Source organism: Herpailurus yagouaroundi, unplaced genomic scaffold (assembly GCF_014898765.1).
Source record: "Herpailurus yagouaroundi ecotype Mexico unplaced genomic scaffold, PumYag 29, whole genome shotgun sequence".
NCBI classification, from domain to species: domain Eukaryota; kingdom Metazoa; phylum Chordata; class Mammalia; order Carnivora; family Felidae; genus Herpailurus; species Herpailurus yagouaroundi.
In genome coordinates, this window is record NW_024412377.1 from 7,397,306 (window position 1) to 7,418,890 (window position 21,585).

A 21,585-nucleotide genomic window follows, 5' to 3' on the forward strand; every position below is an offset into this window, starting at 1 on the left:
GCCCCACATGCAAAGCTGAATTTCTGCATTCACATCCCAGCCTCTTGTGCTTCTAATTCTCATTTGCTCTGAACTTCTTGCTTCCTTTTGTTTTTCTTGGGGTTTCAGGTTGAGGTTGCAGGTCCCCCAGGAGGGACTTGGGAAAGGTAAGCATGCAGGGGAGTTATTCCAGGAATCTCAGGGCCAGCACTGCGGGAGAGAAGGGAAGGAAGTGGGGTCTGCTCGGGAGAACCTGGCAGGGGCAATCTCCATGCCGGCCTCGGACAGTTCCCTAGGGGAGCCTGGAGCGCCCTGGCCCCTGGAGGTGCCCCTGACTTGAGGTGGGGGAGCCAGGCCTTCATCCCAGGGAGACTCCTCGGGATGGGGCAGAGAAAGACAAGGCGGCTGACATCCGGAGGCCATCCCAAGGACAGTGAGGGACTGGACGACGACTTTGTTGACACGGCCCCGGGTGTTCGGCCACGCCTGCCGGGAGCTCCCAAGGCAGCGGGCAGCACCCCCCACGCCCCACAAGCTGCACAGAGACCCTAGGATGACCCTGGCCTGAGCCACAACGCGCTGCCACCCTGCACAGGCCCCTAAAAGAAGGTGGCCCAGTGAGTGCGGGGAGTGAGGCAGGGCCAGGGAAGCAGGAAGGGGCACTCAACAGGACCCAAGGCCCCTTGGGGCTACGGGCACAGGTCTGCTTGGCGTCCACCAGCCCAGTGGAAGGAGGGGCCAGCTCTGGAGGGCACTCTGGTGATAGAAGAAAAGAACAGACAGTCCCAGGGACCCAGCGGCCACAGGCAGGGGACCACATTATTAGTTCCGCCAAGCTGGGCTGGGGGAGCAGTTCATCAAAACCAAAGCTCGGGGCGCCTGGGTGGCGCAGTCGGTTGAGCGTCCGACTTCGGCTCAGGTCATGATCTCACGGCTCGTGAGTTCGAGCCCCACGTCGGGCTCTGTGCTGACAGCTCGGAGCCTGGAGCCCGCTTCGGATTCTGTGTCTCCCTCTCTCTCTGCCCCTAACCCACTCGCATTCTGTCTCTGTCTCTCTCAAAAATAAACAAACGTTAAGAAAAAAATTTAACAAAAAAAAAAAAACAAGGCTCAGGTGCATGGTGGGAGAAAGTCAGGTGACAGGGAAGGATGGCTTTCAGGACAAGTGGCCAAGGTGAGAGTCAAGGCTGGTGGTGGGGAAGCTCCTTTGCCTTGGGCTCACGTTTACTTGCTCAGGAGGAACTGGGCATCAGAGAACAATCCTGCCCCTCTCCCCCTCCACACTGAGTCCAGACAGAAGAGGGTGTCTGACTGGCAGCTGGGAGGTCTGGTCCTTGCTTCTGAACTCCTGGAGCTAATTTCCTACAAGGCTGAGATCCTGGGGCATGCCCTGCTTTTCCTCTCAATGCTCCCCGGGTCCTGGCACGATGGCAGTCTAGCCCTGGCGTAAAGACCCAAAGTCTCGGGGGGAGAAGTGGAGGGGGGAAGTAGGGGCAGGTCTCGGCTTGGGGCAGGAGACGGCCCTTCGGGTTTCCAACCAGCTGAGCGGTAACGGAGCCGGGGCTGGTGTTGGCTCTGGCGTCTTTTCTCTCCCCTTGTCTCAACTGGTTCTGCAGCCAGGACAGGAAGGAAGGAATGTCCACCCTGTGGACCCCGAATGCCCCCGCGTCAAGGGAAATCGTACCGCCCGCAAAGCAGCACCTCCGCAAAGTTCCCCTGGCTTCAGTGCCATGAAGTTTCTGGAAGGGGGAAGCAGACGAGCCTGCTGGCACCGCAGGAGCCCTTGCCGGGACCTCACCTCCAGGGACACACTCTGCGCTGCACGAAAGCATGTGTCCATGGAAGTCCTGCCGCAGGGGAGGGAGGGTGGGCGCCCAAGTGGTGATGTCACACGCGCTTCTCTGCTCTCCAGGGGCCCTGGGGCGGGGAGGAGGGGGAGCACAAACCCGGGTGATAACTTACCTGTCGATCTTTCTGGCGTCTCTTGTTTTCAACCAGTCCGGGAAGGTGGACCAGTCCCCAGAAGGCTGCCAGGGTTCTTGCCCCACAAAGAAGTCTGGAAGAATGGCTCTGCAAAAAAGGGACGTCAACTGACCTTCACTTTGGAGCTGGCGGCACTCAGTATTTGCTGACGCTCATTAAGACCCGGGCTACGAGGGAGATTCTGCTTCAGAGGAAAAGAAAAGTGGTGCCCACGAGAGCCAGCTTTGATCACATCCGAGAGGCCAGCTGGCACCGGGCCACACCACTTCGGATTTCACAAGCGTAGGTGCACGGCCTCTGACGGCCGCCGGCAGCCCAGCCCATCCGAGATGACGAGGCAGTCGGACAGGGCGCCCTCCCCATGAGACTGATGGCACAGGATGGAGACCCGGGAGGCATGGGCCCGGGAGGGGCGGGGTGGTGAGCGCAGGGGTGTCCCCGGCCCCCTGGAGGAGTCGCAACCCTCAGCTGGCCTTTCGAGTTAGCCTCAGGTCAGAGGGTACGTCTGGGGAGCATGTCCAGTCACCATGACTAAGCAGTTTTCCCCCGCCCCCTGCCCGGAGGGGAAGGTCTACTGCAGGTTCTGAAATGGGCCGCGCAGAGAAAACAAGCCAGTCCACTGCGTCCGCGAACACCCCCCCCTCCCCATCCCGTCAACCCCGGAGGGTGGGTCAACGCGGCTTTGGCCAGAGACCTGCTTCCGAAAATAAAGGTCATCGCCAGGGATGGAGGAGCATAGCTCTTCCTTCCTGGCGTCGAAGGAACCCTGAAGCCTGGGTCAGAAGAATCCAAGTTCAAGTCCCAGTCGGCCCTGTAACCTTAACAGGTCGCTTACCCACTTTTAGCCTCATTTTCTTGACCTGAAGAAGAGACTGCACCCTGCACTGCCCAACCTCAGGGGGTCGTTTTGAAGGAGAGAGGACTTGTACGCCTGTGAGGGGGTTTTGTAGATCACGGGCGGCCTTGCTCATTTTTCGTGTTCTGTCTCCACCCAAAGGACCCCGTTGGGCAGCAGAAACCCCAGCCCCGGGCAGCCTGCTGGCTGGACTGGGCTGGGAGCGGTGGGAGCGGTGGCCTCCAGGTGCTGTTTTAGGTTCGTGTGATTCACATTCCCCATCTACCTGTGCCCAGCGAGACAAGGACGTCGACAGCTTAGCGCACGGTCAGGGTGTTGTGGTTTTGTTTTCCCTGAAGGGATCAAGATAGATCACAGAGGTTTCCATGAAGTGAAGAAATAGAACTGCATACATACGTGTATCCATTTCCTGCGATCATGTCAGTCATGTATCTGCTATTGGGCAACTGCCAGCCAAATATGTCTTGAATGACGATCACAGCCTTGCCCGTGTCGAAGGGGGGTTTGGTGACATAAGCCTTGATGTGCTCGACTTGAACTTCGCGCCCCATCCCTCCATACTCTATCTTATGGCCAATGTCACACGGACAAGGATGAGCCTCGTTAGCCATTGGAGATATTTAAGTTGGGCTACTGAGAGAGAAACATGCATTAGGATCTGAATGGTGCAAATCCAAAGATTGTAAGCAGTAAGTAAATTAAAACCAAGAGCACAAAAAATGGGGCGCCTGGGTGGCTCAGTCGGTTAAGCGTCCGACTTCAGCTCAGGTCACGATCTCGCGGTTCGTGGGTTCAAGCCCCGCGTTGGGTTCTGTGCTGACAGCTCGGAGCCTGGAGCCCGCTTCGGATTCTGTCTCTGGCTCTCTCTGCCTCTCCCCTGCTCTCTCTCTCTCTGTCTGTCTCTCTCAAAAATAAGATAAACATTAAAAAAAAGAGTACAAAAAATAATTAAGTTTAACTCTACATATCGGGTATTTATGGAGGAAATCACTGATAACCTGGGATTTTAGCAACGTGGCCGATGAGAGCTAACAGGAATCCACTCCCATTACAAACACTCAAAATACCTAAGTAAATGTAACCAACGGATAAAAATTAAAATGGGGAACTCATAGGAAAAGAAGGGATTGGAGAGGATTGGATTAGCCAGGATTGGAGAGGAGAACTGAAGCCAGGATCAGCCTGGCATGAGCAGACACTGAGGGAGCCCAGGGATACTGGGGAGAAGGCTAAACCCAGGAACGAGCTCTAACACCACCCGATGCTTAGGATGTGTCCAGTGAGGCCTCTGGACCCCACAAGATAGGGATCCATGGCTGACGGCCCATGCAGTGTCAGAGCCCCAAAAGGTTTATATTTAGTGGGGAACGTAAAAACAAAAAACAATAACAAAAGAAAAAAAAGAAAATTCTACCGACCAGGACTAAGACTGTGATTAGAAAACCCAGAGAAGGTAAAAATAACCCCCCAAATGTCCCCCCAAATGTCCACTGTCCTTTCAAAGTAGGAATACCTAGACTATGACATTTAACCCAATAACTGACCCTGGGCAGTGAAATCCTTGGGCAGAAGCAAATCTACTCAGAGCAAGACGTTCCCAATCCGGGACAAAAAACGCCACCCACTGGGGCGGCTGGGTGGCTGTCGAGCGTCAGGCTTCGGCTCAGGTCATGATCTTGCGGTTCGTGGGTTCAAGCCCCACAACAGGCTTGCTGCTGTCAGCACAGAGCCTGCTTTGGAACCTCTGTCTCCCTCTCTCTGCCCTTCCCCTGCTTGTGCTCTCTCTCTCTCTCTCTAAAAAATAAACATTAAAAAAAACAAAAACAAAAAAACACCACCCACTGAAGAGGGACAATAAAGGCCCTGACAGTGGCTGGGGTCTGGATAGAATTTGCAGGGAAAGCCAACTGAGGCAAAGAGGAGACAGGAGGATGAGGGGTTTTGCCTGAGCAACTGTCTTTTTTTTATTTTTATTTTTTCAACGTTTATTTATTTTTGGGACAGAGAGAGACAGAGCATGAACGGGGGAGGGGCAGAGAGAGAGGGAGACACAGAATCGGAAACAGGCTCCAGGCTCCGAGCCATCAGCCCAGAGCCCGACGTGGGGCTCGAACTCACGGACCGCGAGATCGTGACCTGGCTGAAGTCGGACGCTTAACCGACTGCACCACCCAGGCGCCCCTGAGCAACTGTCTTTAAATGAGAAGGAGGACACTTGGGAAGAGCAGGTTTGAAGAGGTCAGGACTTAAATGCGGAGCCTGGGAAGTCTGAAATGTCTGCTCGACAAGCTCCGTGGACCGCGCAGAACAGCAAGTTTGGGGCAGGGGTCCAAGCCGGAAGTACAAACTTGATACAGTATGGTCAGCCTACACAGCCAAGCCTCATTTTTTGCCGCTTCCATGCACGTGAAGTTGCCTAGTCACAAAACTTATTTGCAACTCCAAAATCAATACTTGCAGTAATACTGCGACCATCCACGGACTTTTGTAAAGCACTGAAAAATCTGAGTCACCCACATGCAAGGTCCCGGGCAAGGTCGAACAAGGCAACGCCCTGCCTTCCCATATCAGCCCTCACGCTGTAAACAAGTATCCTTTTCGCTTTCTATTTAGCGCCACATCTTTTGCATTTTTGTGCTTTTTGGTGGTGATTGCGGTGTTTAAAGAATGGACTCCATGCACAGTAGTGAAGAGCTGTCTAGTAATAGGGCACGAAGGCTATGATGTGCCTACAAAGATAACGTGTGCAGTAGACAAGCTTAGTTCAGGCACACATTACACCTGTGGACTGCGAGTTCAATGTTAATGAGTCACCTATGTATTAAATGAGGTGTCTCTACACAGAAACACACAAAAAACTAGGTTATGCACTGATCAGTCGACAGAAACATGACCAGAGGCTCATAGAACCCTACCTGTATTTCCTCTTGGAGCCATGGTTCAGTATTTGCTAGTTCAGTGTCCCTGTGACTTTATAGAACGTAACCACGTTCTATGGCTGACCCTTGAACCACACAGGTTTGAACTGCACGGTCCACTTACACGTGGATTTTTTTTTTTTTCAATACATTCAGCACAGGACTGCAAATGTATTTTCTCTTTTTTTATGATGTTTTTACCATTTTCTTTTCACTAGCTCACTTCATTGGAAGACTACAGTGTATAACGCACAGAGCATGCACCCTCTGTGTTCATCAACCGTTTATGTTACCAGAAAAGCTTCCGATCAATAGCAGACTATAAGGAACTACATTTCTGAGGGGGTCAAAAGTTACATGCAGATTTTTTGACTGCACAGGGGTCCATGCCCCTAACCGCCCCCCCCCCCCACTCCGATGTTGTTCAAAGTCAACTATACTGTAAATAACGAGAATCAGCAGTACATAGTATTGGAAACCTCGAGCGTGAATGGCATGATTAAAGGAATGATTAGATAAGAAGAGATAAGGAAGAAGAAGGATCTAGAAGAGCGAGCGAGCCCTGGGGCCTTCACCATTAAAAGCTTTGGGGAAAGAGTGAGCCTGAGAATAAACAGTCAGAAGGGAGGAACCCCCCATTCACGAGCCTGGAGCCACATGAAGACAAGTTTTCAAGGAGGGAGACTGTAGACACAGGCATTCTGCAAGAGGGGTGGCCACAGGGCTCAGCAGCGTGGACGTCAGGGTGGTCTCCACGAGAACAGGTCTGGTGGCCATGACGGCAAGCGGGCTCCGGGGAAAATGAGAGGAGAGCACCTGACAGCGTGAACACAGAAGTTCTTCAAGGCTTTTACCAGAAAGAGGGGCCGAGAGAGCGAGCAGACAGAGGGAAGGGGAGCTACAGGTCTTTTTATTTTTTAACGGAAGAAGTGTTAGTACATTTACAGGTGGATGAGAACGGGTGCCTCACAGAGGAAAACAAAGCAAAACCAGCCCAACCCACGGTGCCAGGTGATGAGGGACACGAAGGCAAGAGAAATGTAGCTTAAATTAAATTTCCTGACAGCTTGCAGCCCACTGACACCTGACACGTAAGAGCGTGACCTTGCTCAAGGAACTCACCGCTGCCTTAGTGCCTTAATGTTCACTTTTATTAAAGACTAAAAGTGACCTTGGGGCGCCTGGGTGGCTCAGTTGGGTTAAGCGTCTGACTCTTGCTTTCAGCTCACGTCATAGGATCTCACAGTGTGCGAGTTCGAGCCCCGCGTTGGGCTCTGCACTGACTGACTCTCTCTCTCTCTCTCTCTGCCCCTCCCCTGCGTGTGCTGTCTCTCTCTCTCAAAATAAATGAATAAACATAAAAAAACAAAAAGCCTAAAAGTAACCTTATCTTAACAGCAGCTAGCCCCTCAAGGTCCTGAAAGCCTTGATTCCAAGTTCCTTAGGGACTTTCGCTCTCCCTAACTACCACTAATTACTTAAAAGTACACAACCAGTCCCTCCTCACAACCCCAGGGCAGCTCTTTCTGCCCACAGGGCCTGTCCCCGTGCTATAATAAGATCACCTTTCAGCACCAAAATTCTTTCTTAGCTGTTTGCTCACAAACCCTAGAGCTAGGTGAGCTAGGGGAGGGGGGCTGGGGTCAGCCCAGGGAGGAGACCACCCATCTTCCTTGGAAGCGTGGACGGGTCCTCCTCGGTCCCAGGAGGGGAGGCGGAGGAGGGGTGGATGACATCGGGGCAGGGGGCCGAGGACGCTCCGCGCATCTGCTCAGAAAACTGAGAGCAGAGTCAACAGTCAGGGTAAGGGGGGGGGGGGGCAAAAGAAGTGGGAAAGTGAAGGACCAGAGAACTGTACACGGTCCTTGAGGCCATGTGCCCCCAGCCAGGTCCGGGATGGTGGTTTGAGGCTGGCAGCGAGATGCAGCAGAACAGACCAGGCTCTGGAGGTCACTACGGGGCAGGCGGATCCACAGTGAACAGGCAGAGCCGAGGTGGAAAGACGGACTGGCCAACGAAGGGGCGTAAGATGCGACGAGATCACAGTGGATCCCTACCTGCCACGTCGCTGCCCTGCCAGATGGTTAGAAACCTGAGTAGAAAAGCGAAAGTCATCTGTTGGAAGAAAATAAAGGCGAACACCTTTTCCTTGAATCTTGGAGCAAGGCAGCATTTCTTACATTAGACCCAAAAACATGAACCATAAAGAAAAAGATTAATAAATTTCATTAAGTACGTATCAGTCTGCTCGAGCTGCCGTAACAAAATACCACAGGCCGGGCAGCTGACACAACAGAAATGTGTTTCTCACCGTTCCGAGGGCTGGATGTCAAAGGTCAGGGTGCTAGCAAGGTGGGGCTCTGAGGGGGACTCTCCTCACTTGCGGACAGCTGCCTTCTCGCTGTGTCCTCACACGCAAGCTTTCTGGCCTCTTCTTAGAAGAGCACGAATCCCGCCATGGGGCCCCACCCTCATGACCTCATCTCAACCTGATCGGCCAAGGCCCCACCTGCAAATACCGTCACACTGGGGGTTAGGGCATCCACCTATGAACTCTGGGGACACACAATGCAATCCACAGCGGTAGGTGACTGTAAAAACCACTTATAAGACAACTGGGGGAGACTGAACTGGTTGGATATCTCATGATATTGAGAGCTACTGTTAACGGACTGGTGGGCAAGGGCCAGATACGACTATCAAAGTGATGGTTTTGTGTGTGTGTATCTGTATCTTTTTTTTTTTTAAGACAGAGAGAGACAGAGCGTGAACGAGGGAGGGTCAGAGAGAGGGAGACACAGAATCCGAAACAGGCTCCAGGCTCTGAGCTGTCAGCACAGAGCCCGACGCGGGGCTCGAACTCACGGACCGCGAGATCATGACCTGAGCTGAAGTCGGCCGCCCAACCGAATGAGCCACCCAGGGGCCCCTCTGTATCTTTTATAGCCACCTGCTGATGTATATACTGATGAAACAGCCAGACATCTAGGATGTGCTTCAAAACAGCCCAAGGGGTGGTGGAGGTGGGGAAGAGATATTATTATTTGAGATATTATTCTCAAAGCAGAAGATTTAGTATCCAGATAACATATAGGGAAAATCCGTATAAATCAACAAGGAAAAGACAAACCCAAGAGATAAATGCTCCAAAGATCTGAACAGGCAACTCACAAAACGGTACCCCTGAGTGGCACCCAGACCTCTGAAAAGACATTCAACCTCACTGGTATTTAAGAAATTATACTATTTTGTACCTAAGAAAGACGCTATTTTGCATCAGCTTGGCAACAAGGTCTGTTAACACCAAGAGTTGGTGACCATACAGGGAAAGAGGAAGGAACGTGAGCTGATACAAACTCAAAATACAAACTCTGGCGAGACAGACTACTTTGGTCTGGTAAGGTCTGGCAAAGTCAAAGATAAAGACACCTGCAACCCAGAAATGCCACAGCTGGGTGTACTCCCTAGAGAGATTTACACCTGTGTGTATGAGTGCGTGGTGAGGACAGAAGGCATGTTCCTGGCGGCAATAACCGAAAGCAATGGAATTGACCTTCAGGAGGAAAACAGGGTCAACTGCGATTTAGTCGTTATTGTGGGCTGAGTTGTGTCCCCCAAAAAGGTATGTTCAAGTTCTAACTCCCAGAACTTATGAATGTGCCCTTATTTGGAAATAGAGCTTTGTAGAGGTAATCAAGTTAAGAGCTTTGTAGAGGTAATCAAGTTAAGATGAGGTCATACTGGATTAGGGTGGCCACTGCCCCTAATTTTGGAAATTTGGATACAGCAACACACAGGAGAGAAGGCCCCATGGAGACATAGGTGGAGACTGGAGTATCTACCAGCCACGCAACACCAAGGATGGCCGGGCACCATCAGAAGCTGGGAGAGAAGCAAGGAAGGATCCCCCTCTGTAGGTCCATAGAAAGCACAGCCCCCCTGACACCTTCACTGCAGACTTCTGGCCTCCAGAACCGTGACAGAATAAATTTCTGTTGTCCTGGGACACCTGGCTAGCTCAGCGTGTAGACCGTGCAGCTCTTACTCTCGGCATTGTGAGTTCGAGCCCCATGCTGGGTGTAGAGATGGCTTAAGAATAAAAAAAACCTTTAGAAAAATATTCTGTTGTCTTAAGTGACCCAGTTTGTGGTAATTTGTTACGGCCACCCCAGGAAACAAATAGATTCATAACTACTCTGTGAACAAACTACACGTGTATTTACCGATATAAATCTTAGAAATCTTATAATGCTATATAAAAAGACAATGTCCTTTTTGATGCTAAATAAAGACTAATAACCCAAAATAGTACTTATTTTATTAATAAATATACTGTAGTAAAAGTGTGATGCATGGGAATAAAACACACCACGATTAGCCAGTGGTTACTAGCAAGGGAGAAAGGATGGAGACAGCTGGCTTTAACCGCATTTGTTACATTTAACTTCCTAAGAAAGTTGTTTTTTGGTTTTTTTTCAGATTTTATTTTTGAGTAATCCCTACACCCAACATTGGGCTCAAACTTACAACCCCAAGACCAAGAGTCACATGCTGTACCGACTAAGACAGCCAGGAGCCCCAGAAAGTTTTGATTAAGGACAAAATGTTCCAACTGTTTTGCGTGGGTCACGTGAATATGGGTGGCTGTTAGATTATTTCCTATACTTTCCAGAATATTCTGGAAGGCAAATACCTTACATTTTAAGGAAACACCTATTAAGAGCTGGTCTTTTGCTCAAAGAAGATTTGAATCTATTCCCCACGGGTTTGTTTTCACAAGCTATGTTATGAAACTATTATTAGCAAGAGAAGTCACAACAATCCAGCACCAAGAGCGGTAAATTTTACATCCAATGCGCTATTTGTTGACAGCCGATTCCTTACGCTGATTGCTTACCTGGATTGTCCTATGGGGACCTGGAGACCACGAAAAATCCTAGCCGTTCCAAAGGGGCCTTGAGCCTGAATCTTTTTACTTTATCTTCAATTGATACCCACTTTTTTTTAAAGTTTATTTTTATGTATTTTGAGAGAGACAGAGAGCAAGTGGGGGGGTGGGCAGAGAGACCGAGGGAGACAGAGAATCCCAAGCAGGCTCCACTCCTCAGCGCAGAGCCCGATGCAGGGCTTGAACTCACAAACTGTGAGATCATGACCTGAGCCGAAATCAGGAGTCAGACACAACTGACTGAGCCACCCAGGCGCCCCCAATTAATACGCACTTTCCAGAAGGAATGTTTATGGCCAGGAGAGCCACTGTCTGGATGCATCTTACGCAAGCAGGCAGTGGCAGGGAGAGGCCTGGCTGTGGAAGGCGGGACTCCGGCTAGACCCCTCATGTAGCGGAGTAGTGCATTGTGTGTCCTGGGCCAAGGCCACAGGGCAGGGAAGCTGGTTTCCATGGACAGCCCCGCCGTGGCCCCCCTGTGGCTCCCCTGCGGCTCCCAGGGAAAGCGCCTGGGGGAGCACACCCAGGCGGGCCCTACTGACAGGAGGACGCTAAAATTCCTCTACAGCCCTTCCAGGATTCTGCCTCTGCCCCCTCCCTCCCCCAAATGACACATTTGTTAAAGGATAATTTTCACAAGGAAAGGAAAACCATGACTCTCGTGCAGATTTACAAAAATGAACACGTGAAGGATTTTACTTCTCTAAGAAGAAGGAACGAGGCAGATGTGAGAACTGGTTCGAAGGAAAAAAGAAAAGAGCACACATGTATACGGACGACAGCACAGCTGAAATTCCAGAAGGACAGAAAACGGAGTTTTCCGCAGGAGGGAGGAAGCCATGAATCCCACCACACAGGACAGAATTTACTAACTTGTTGGTTACCGGCCACTTACAAAGAAGGAGTTGCAGCGGCTCAAAGACCACGGGCCGGGAAGGATGCCCCACGGATGACCGAGGTTTTCTACAGCAACACGAAGTTCCTTCTGCATGACCTTCACCGTGAGGTCATTCTGCGTGAGCGACGGTGCTGCGCTTTCCGCCTACTTAGGGACGGGACAGGGGGTCTGACGTGGACGGTGGGAGGCTTATAAAATGTGTCAAGAAGGGCTTTTCTGGGGCGCCTGGCTGGCTCTGTCATGGAGTACACGACTCTTGGCCTCGGGGTTGTGAGTTTGAGCCCCATGCTGGTGTAGAGATAACTTAAAAATAAAATCTTAGAAGGAGGAAGGGGGAAGGAGGAAGGGGGAAGGAGAGGAAGAGCTTTCCTGCATCAAGACAGGTGGGCTTGGCAAAACTCACCGGCCACCTCGAGACCAGATCCGTGGTCTCCACTAGGGAAGCCTCTGAACTCAGAACCCTCCTCATGGTGCCAAGGATAACTGAGACGCACCCCTGCACAGGAGAGCCTGACTCGCACCTTCTTTGGCGAGGCCACACTGGCCAACAGCGCTAATGCTCATGATCCGCCCATGACATTCACCCAAGATGCCACCAACATGTGACTGATCTCAAGGCTCACTCTCCCACAGTGACTTTTACGGCCCCTTAACCAACCTTCTCTCCCTCACCAAGCTCCACTGACTTCTCTTCTCAAACAGGCCTGTGTGGGGCTTCTGGATGCATCTCTGTCGTGCCTAGTTTCAGTAAGAATCCCTCTAAGTCAGTTTCACAGAATCCCTGACCCTTGATATCTGATCTGGTTGCTCATCCTCCACCCCCTCACCCCCAGGCGATGTCTGATCTCTCTGGCTTGTCTCCTGCAAGAACCCTGTTAGGTCGGTTTATCCAGAACTCCCATCCCCTGTGATGTTTCCTCTTAGTCATTTTCCATCCACTGACCCCCACCACCCCACTCCCTGGCTATAAATCCTCACTTTTCTTTGCTATTTCCAGGGTTGAGCCCAATCTCTCTCCCCCACTGTAAAACCCCACTGCGGTGGACCCTACACCTATCCCAAAGGTCCTGAATAAGGTCTGCCTTCTGTTCCTTAACAAACGCCATGAATGAATGATTTGTTTTTCAGCCCCCTGCAGCCCTGCTTCACGCACCAAGCACCTCCACAATATCACCAGTCAAGACCCATGGGGATCACTGGTACCTGTCTGATGCCAATTCCAAGGAGCTAACATGTCCTGCCTTATCTCCTTTTTTTTTTCCATTTCTTTCTTTTTTTTTTTTTTTTTTTTTTAAGTGAGTTAACATACGATGTAGTCTTGGTTTCAGGAGTAGAACCCAGTGATTCATCGCTTACATAGGACACCCAGTGCTCATCCCTAAAAGTGCCCTCCTGAATGCCCATCACCCATTTCAGCAAATGGTGCTGGGAGAACCGGACCACTTTCTTACACCAGACACAAAAATAAACTCAAAATGGATGAAAGACCTCAATGTGAGACAGGAAACCAACAAAACCCTACGAGGGAAAACAGGGAGCAACCGCTTTAACCTTGGCCGCAGCAGCTGCTTACTTGCCGTGTCTCCAGGGGCGAGGGAAATAAAAGCAAAAATGAACTATTGGGACCCCATCAGGATAAAAGCTCCCGCCCCTTCCCCTAACATGAACCTTCCTGAGGCATTCCTTTGCCCCATATATACCTGTCCTTCTTGATTTCTCTTTTGAATCAGTTATAAAATCTGCCTGGTTCCTTCTTTAATAAATAAAATAGAATCTTTAACACATGCTCATTTAAAAAAAAAAAAAAATGACGGGGCGCCTGGGTGGCGCAGTCGGTGAAGCGTCCGACTTCAGCCAGGTCACGATCTCGCGGTCCGTGAGTTCGAGCCCCGCGTCGGGCTCTGGGCTAATGGCTCAGAGCCTGGAGCCTGTTTCCGATTCTGTGTCTCCCTGTCTCTCTCTGCCCCTCCCCCGTTCATGCTCTGTCTCTCTCTGTCCCAAAAATAAATAAACGTTGAAAAAAAAATTAAAAAAAAAAATGTTACATAATCTCTCTACATCCAACGTGGGACTCGAACTCACAAGCCCGAGATCAAGAGTTGCATGCTCTACCGACTGAGCCGGCCAGGCACCCCAACATGTGCTCATTTTTCTGTCTGTTTGAGAGTCACGCTCTCACCTTCCCCTGAAAATGATCTTTTAACAACGCTATTGAATAACATTCCCCTTTTCTCTCCAGAAGTCAAAACGGTGAGAAATGGATGGTGACGTATGGCCCAGAGGATGGGGTTTTCCTACTTTCATACCCTCAGGGACGTCAATAGCTCAGAAGTCAGACTTCCCGGTGCAGTGAAGTTCTCCAGCAGAAACAGAGAAAACAGATTTCAACGAGCGGAGGGAATTGGCGTAGGTGGGACTGCAACAAGCAAAGAAGTCCAGGAAGAAATTTCTAGAAGCTTCAGAGATTTGGAAACCATCAGCAAGCAAACAAAGGCTGAAAGGTAACAGGGGAAGGCAGTGGCTAAAGGGGAAGGCTCAGTGTTTTCCCTTCACTGGGTAAACACTGCAGGAACTTGCTTGGCAACTGAGTTTTGATCTTGCAGCTGGGAAAGCAGGGCCCTACTTACCCACAGATGATTCTACCAACTTCCACAACTCCAGATCTATTTGTCCTCAATCATGCTTCTATTTTCCATAGGGGACAGGTCTAGACAGCATTGATTAGAAAGGTAGATATGATGAGGACCCACCGGCCTGCAAACAAGCCAATCACATGGCTGCCTTTGGCATCTCTCAGGCTGTTCTGAGGCCTGGACAGCATGTCCCCAGACACCTGTGGGGCTCACTTCTGACCACCTTATTTGAAATGGGCTTTGAAAACATCAGCTTATATCTTCCATCAGCAAGGAGGCCTGATCACAGTCCCCTATGTCAGCAAGGCCTAGGAGAGGAGACACTTTTGCCTGCCAACCCACACGGCTGAGTGGGTGACCCGTGCGGTCCTTCTTGGCAACACGCACCGGGTACCGAGCACCAAAGATGCCATGATGCTAGACCCACGGTCTCCTCTCTAGACCCAGTAGTACCCCCCCTAAGGAAATACTGCCAAATGGGGATAATAATTTTTTTTTTTTTTTTTTGGAGACAGAGAGAGAGCGAGAGAGAGAGAGCACACACAGCAGGGGCAGGGGCAGGGGCAGAGAGAGGAAGAGAGAGAAAACCCCAAGCAGGCTCCACACTGTCAGCGCAGAGCCCGATGCGGGGCTTGACCTCACGAACCTCGAGATCATGACCTGAGCTGAAATCAAGAGTCCGACATTTAACCAACTGAGTCACCCAGGTGCCCCCTATAATGATTTTTTGCAGCCCGCATCCCTCTTGTCAGTTCAGATGAAAGGATGAAACACCAGAGGTCATATCTACCCAAGGCACAACGAGACCAGCCAAGGAACAAAAAGGCCTAGGCTCAAGGGATACGAATGCTTGCTTCAATTTCTAACATAAGAAATAAAGATATTTTCCAGATTCCAAGCCCCTTGAAATGGAAAAGACCTCCAGGGCACCAGATGAAGTGGCACCAGGTCACCTGCTAGTAGGACCTCATGGGCCTCTAATCAAAGGTGTCCACCTTCTCACAAGACCTCTTCCCCCAAATTTTGCCCTTAAAAACCCTCATGCAAGCCATCCGAGAGTTCTGGACTTTGGAGCATTAGCTCCCCCCCCCCCCCCCCCCCCCCGGGGGGGGGGGGGGGGGGGGGTGACAAACTCTCCTTTGGTTTGGTTACATTTTGATGCAAATAGGCTCATCTTTCCCATGGGTTTATACTGGCAAAAACCACACAACTGAAATGCCCAACTTGTAGGACAATAATTACAAACAGTATTCCATTCGAAGGCATGGAAGAAAGGCTCCGGACACAGCGTTCTATGGAAAAAATAAATAACGAGTTTCTGCACAGCACGATTGCAGCTAGGTTTTTTACACAGCTGGCTGAACAGGACAGGAAAACATACCCAAGTGGGCCGGCCCAGGTTGCTTTTCTGCGGTGATAATGTACTGCTGCTTTGGGAAAAGGTTTGGGAAAAGGACTTTTTGGTCGGCTCCGGACCTGTGCGCAGGGCAGACTTGCTCGAGCTGCTGCAAACACTCGCGCCGAGTTAGCGCGCCGCCGGGCCGCGCGCGTTTCCGCGCGCCCGCGGAGCGCACCTACCTGTCCGCCGCCGGAAGCCTGGGTTCTCCCCGCGCGGAGGCTGCCCGCCGGGCCGGGGGACGGTCGGGGCAGGCGGAGGGGAGGCGCCTCCCGCCGGGACGGAAGTGGACGCGCGGTGACGGAGGGCGGCGGATCCCCACGGGCCAGTGGCTGCCCGGGATTCCAGGCCTCCCGGGAAGGCCGGGCGGGGGAGGGGAGGCTCGGAGCGTACGGGGGTGGGGGTGGGGGGGGGGCGGGGGGCGGTGCGGGGGGGCGGCGGGGACGGGAGGGACGAGGGGGAGGAGGAGGCGGGGGAGGAAAGCCAAAAGCAGCCAGACTGCCGGCCTGTGAAATTTACGAGAGTGCCTGGCTCCTAGGGCCTGGGACTTCCCTGTTGTAAATCTAAATTAGGCTGTTTTTAAAACTAAGTCGTTACCGGGCGCCTGGGCGGCTCAGTTGGTGTGTGGCCCACTTTATGGGACGTAGGCTCAGGTCATGGTCTCACAGTTCGTGAGTTCGAGACCTGCATTGGGCTCTCAGCATACAGCCTGCTTCAGACCCTCTGTCCTCCCCTCTCTCTCGCTGCCCTCCCTAGCCCCCCCCCCCCCCATAATAAAGAAACATTAAAAAAAATAAAATAGCGGCGCCTGGGTGGCTCAGTCGGTTAAGGGTCCGACTTCGGCTCAGGTCATGATCTTGCAGTTCGTGGATTCCAGCCCCACATGGGGCTCTGTGCTGACAGCTCAGAGCCCGGAGCCTGCTAAGGATTCTGTGTCTCCCTCTCTCTCTCTCTCTGCCCCTCCCCAGCTCCTGCTCTGTCTCTGTCTCTCTCAAAATTAAATAAACATTAAAAAAAATGTTTTAATTAAAATAAAAATAAGTTGTCGCATACTTCTAGTCGCCCCCACTGTGTTCTATCTGGTCATCTAAAGTTATCATAACCAATTCAGCTGGCTCCAAAGAAGGTTAAAGAAACAGGAAGAAATGTGCATTTGGAAAATAAGTGATGGTGGAGAAAATACCAGCTTCCTGAGGCCACAAGAATTTGACCACAAATCTTAAGACCCGGAACATAGAACCTTATTAATTTAGATGCTTCTAATTGGAAAATGTGCGAATCCAGATAAAAGATGACTTAGATCTTTCCGGCCAGAAAGATGGAAAATCGGTAAGATAAAAAGACAACAGGAGTAAGGTTTGTGAACAGACAATAGGACTGTTCAAGGGTCATTTTCAGACGGGTGAAATCATGATGTCACACAGATGTAAAAATGACGTGTTACAGATTTTGTGCTACTCATTAATTAATGAGGAAGACAGGCAGATATTAAAACCAGTTCAAAAAAAGAGGCAACGGGTGTTGTATGTAAGCCAACTTGACAATAAATTATATTCATAAAAAATAATAATAAAAAAATAAAAACCTTTTTTTAAAAAAGTCAAAGCACACACATTTATATGGAGTTAAAAAAAATGTTGAAAGGCAAGTGCAAAGGAAAGCAAATTGGCTTTTTTCCACAGGATGGGGAAGAAGGACAATGACACAGGACACAGCCTGCTCATCTACTATTCACCTGTAATTACACGAGTGTCAAATGTCTCCAAGGCATTGAAAGATGAGAATCAGCCTGGAAGGCATCTTCTAGACAAGCATAGTTTTCCATCAAAACACAAAATTGTTTCTATAAGACTGTTTTTAAGCATCTTCCAGCATCTTGGAAGTACTATTTACATGGAAAGACTAGATATGACTAATTACATGTCATTTTTCTCTATTTGCTAATTTAGTTTCCCCAAGCATCGTTACTAACTTCTTATTTAATAACACTGTTGTTAAAATGAGACAGTTCATCATTGCAAGACTCTGTGCCTTGCTAGAATTTGCTGGCTCAGGGTGAAATTTATTCATGTACTTTAAAGCTAAAAAAAAAAAAAAGTTTCCTCCCAATCAGTCTCAATTGGCAAAATGTGCTGTACATTCAAATTTTATGAGCCACCCCTATATTATGAAACATGCCTCTGCCACAGCATTTAAAAGCAATTTATTCCTACCATCTTGCCTATTTTCCTAAACGTACCTAGCAGATCCTTCCTACACTCTACTCATTGTCTTAAGTTACACCTTCTGCTCGAGCCGGGGTGGACCCCTGCCTTCTTACGGCTTTCCCACCTTGGGGAGAAGGCTGCCCTCTGTCTTACCATTTATGCAAATCATCCCCGGTTCTTAGAACTCTTCTCCAGGAAGTTTGCTTCAGTGCTGCAACTCTTTTAATATTCTCTCCTCTGCATTCCTCAAGAACTATTCCTTCGGCATTTTGTACCACAAACACAGTCACTGGTCAAGCATCACCGTCTAGCTAAAGAAAGCCTTGTTTACGCAAATGTAGCAACCGGAGGTTTATCAAGACACAGGCTCTGCTTGTCCCTCCTGTCATTTTCCTTAACCCCTTAATCCTTCTCTTTGGATTTGGTTGTCCTAACTATAAAATGAGAATCAAGTGGGTAGCAAAACCACTTGTTGACCTATCATCAAAACCACTTAAGAAACTTGTAAAGGAAATTCAGATGTCCCGGGCCCAGACCTGCTGAACCAGAGTCTTCATAAGTGGCACCGGGGAATTTGTATTTCAAAAAAGCTTCCCAGGTGACTCTTAGAATGGACGAAATTTAGAACCCAATTGAACTAGATAATCTGTACAAGTCATGTCAGTATCAGCCTTCCACGGTTTTAGGTTGAAAGATTCAGCAAGAAAAGCCCAGCTGGCGAAAGGCAGGTGCAACTCTCAAGCTGGAATACCCCTGTAGCTCAAACTGGAAACTACAAGAAGGGATTTCTGGGCAAAGTGCTTAGTCTAGCCAAAAGAACACATAGCCAGACCACCACACCATGGTGGTTACTCTTCGTGTCCTCCCCACTGTTATCCTGCTAGAGATACACTGACTTAGCATCACACAGATCCCTTCATATCCCAGTCTGAAATATGTAGGATCTAATTATTTTACTGCGTTGGACTTCTCCAAAATAACGGGGAGGTATTTTTTTATCATCTGAATAATTGAAAGCTGTCCGCCAAAGTATTATCTCCAAAAACAAATTGAGGGACAGCCCCAAATATAAATTTTTATTTCTACCCTAAAATGCACAAGTTTTTGTTTTGTTTTGGTCTTTCGTTTTTGAGAAAGAGAGAGAAATCGTGAGCAGGGGAGAGGGGCAGAAGTAGAGAGAGAATCCTAAGCCGGCTCCCATGCTCATCAGGGAGCCTGACACAGGGCTCGATCCCACGACCCTGGGATCGTGACCTAAGCCAAAACCAAGAGTCAGACACTCAACCGACTGAGGCACCCAGGCGCCCTACAAATTTCTTACAACACCCAAAATGGCACTTTTTCAGCTTCCCCAATTTTCGTTCCCAATTCCTCTGGAAAATTCATCACACGAGTTAACATTTAACCCAGGCTTTAGAAAAAAAAATTTTAATTACATTCTTATAGAAATACTTTGTGTAAGTGAACCCTAGGATTTCGTGGAGTTCCTTAATAAATTAAAGAACTGTGGCCCAGCAGGCACAGCTGGTTATCTTCCAAAGCTGTTTTATTTTTCATGGTAAAATAAGGAACTACACTCCAGGGACCCAATGAGCCCAAGCTGAATTCACAGTCGGGGCCAAGGCAAAGTTCAACAAGACCGCTGACTCTGCTAAAACCCCATGGTTAACACTGACCTGGAGGGCAAGGCCACAACAAGTATTCCGTGGCACTGTTCCTCCAGAGAGATTTCGGAACAAAATGAGAAAAAGTGCTGGTGTGTTTCAGAACATCTCAGAATAAGACCTGAGGGAGAACACATTCGGGTTCATCTGGTAGCATTTATGGGGCCGAGCTGCTGACTCAGTCCTCCACCCCCTGAATGCAGCTGTATTGGTAGCCAGCTGGGAGAGCGCCGTGTGCTGGTGCGGGGCAAGTCAGGAGTCTGGGTAGAAAAGAGAGTAGGGGCGCCTGGGTGGCGCAGTCGGTTGAGCGTCCGACTTCAGCCAGGTCACGATCTCGCGGTCCGTGAGTTCGAGCCCCGCGTCGGGCTCTGGGCTGATGGTTCAGAGCCTGGAGCCTGTTTCCGATTCTGTGTCTCCCTCTCTCTCTGTCCCTCCCCCGTTCATGCTCTGTCTCTCTCTGTCCCAAAAATAAATAAACATTGAAAAAAAAAATTTTAAAGAAAAGAGAGTAACTGGCTTCTAGAGGATTCTTGGGCCAGTAAGCCATCTTGTCACCTCCAGAGAGAAAGCCTAAATTTTGCTCAGTTTGCTTCATCAGTCTCTTTTTTTTTTTTTTTTGCTGAAGTTTGTCAACGATAAACAACATGACGTTTGGCCCCTCAAAAATGTTGTGGTAGTCGGCCTCCAAGATGACCCACAATGCTCCCGTGCCTCTGGGAATTCATGCCTTGGTGCAATCTCCTCCCACGTGATGCCAGGGTCAGAGGAGACAGAAATAGGGATGGGATGTCTCTTCTGGTATTCGGCAACAAAAGACAGCTGACTTCCATCTTGCATTCTAGCCCTCTCTGGGATCGTTCTCTGGGGGAAGCAGGCTGCCACGTTATTGAGGAGCACGTGGAGAGACCCATGCGGCAAAGAGAGCCCTTGATCTGCAGCCACCTGCCCGGGCCATGGCGGACGCGAGTCCCCCAGCTCCAGTCAAGTTTCAGATGACCACAACCCAAGCCAACATCCTGACGGTAACCTCCTGAGAGAACCCTGTACCAGAACCAGCTGGCTAAGCTACTCCCAGATTCCTGACCCTCAGATACTGCACCGAAATAAGCTCTATTGTTTTCAGCTGCTAAGCTTGGGGCTAAATTGTTACATAGCAATAGATAGTTAATACATACCTTTTTTTTTTTCCGGTGTGCCAATATCATGTTGATTTCGTTATCACAGTTTTATAACAGAGAGTGAAGCTCTTCCCTCCATCTTCAAAATCATCTCGGCTCTTTCTGATCCTTCACTTTGCTATCCTAATTTTGGAATCTTGGTGTCCATTTCCATGAAAAACACCTAATAGGATTTTAATTAACCTCTTAATGAAAACGGCACTGATAGGAGTGCCTGAGTGGCTCGGTTTAGCCTCCAACTCCCAATTCCACCTCAGGCCATGGTCTCAAGGTTCAGTTCATGGGTTCGAGCCCCAAGTCAGGCTCTGTGCTGCCAGCATGGAGCCTGCTTAGGATTCTCTTTCTCCTTTTCTCTCTCTGCCCCTCCCCTGCTTGTGCGCTCGCTCTCTCGCTCTCTCTCTCTTTCTCACACTCTCTCTCTCAAAATAAATAAATAAACATTGTTTAAAAAGAGAGAGCGTTCAGAAAGATATACGGTAGTACTCCAGAGCTCTGTTCTCAGACAACAGGCCCTCTAAAGAGATTAAAGGTGTCTGAATGTTTGTGTCCCTTCCTAATTCATGTTTTGAATCCTAATCCTTGGAGTGCCTGGGTGGCTCAGTCAGTTAGGCATCCGACTCTCGATTTCAGCTCAGGTCATGATCTCACGGTTTGTGAGGTCGAGACCCGCATCAGGCTCTGCACTGACAACTCGGAGCCTGCTTGGGATCCTCTCTCTCCCTCTCTCTACCCCTCCACTGCTCATTCTCTCCCTCCCCTCCCCCACAATAAATAAATAAACTTAAAAAAAAATGAAATCCTAATCCCCAATGCAGTGGTATTAGGAGATGGGCCTGAGGGGGTGGTTAAGTCACAAGGGTAGATCTCTCTGAATGAGATTAGAGTCCTTACAAAAGAGACCCTCAGAGCTGCCTGGCCCCTGCCA

The 21,585-nt window shown here is 49.8% G+C and overlaps 1 protein-coding gene across 5 annotated transcripts in view; it reads right to left on the reverse strand.

The window, feature by feature from the left end:
* CMBL (carboxymethylenebutenolidase homolog) overlaps positions 1–15,977 on the reverse strand; it is a 22,938-nt gene extending 6,961 nt beyond the window's left edge. Inside the window, exons 1-3 of one of the 5 annotated variants that reach the window (XM_040493929.1) lie at positions 15,794–15,977; positions 3,215–3,448; positions 1,942–2,049 (exon numbers count right to left, since the gene is read on the reverse strand). In XM_040493929.1, the coding sequence (XP_040349863.1) occupies positions 1,942–2,049; positions 3,215–3,429 (323 nt within the window). In that variant the 5' untranslated portion in view covers positions 3,430–3,448; positions 15,794–15,977. Of the gene's footprint in view, positions 1–1,941; positions 2,050–3,214; positions 3,452–7,404; positions 7,427–15,596; positions 15,764–15,793 lie in introns of those variants that run through there. The other 4 variants (XM_040493924.1, XM_040493947.1, XM_040493935.1 and 1 more) reach the window with 4 other exon arrangements.
* Positions 15,978–21,585: the final 5,608 nt, after the last annotated feature.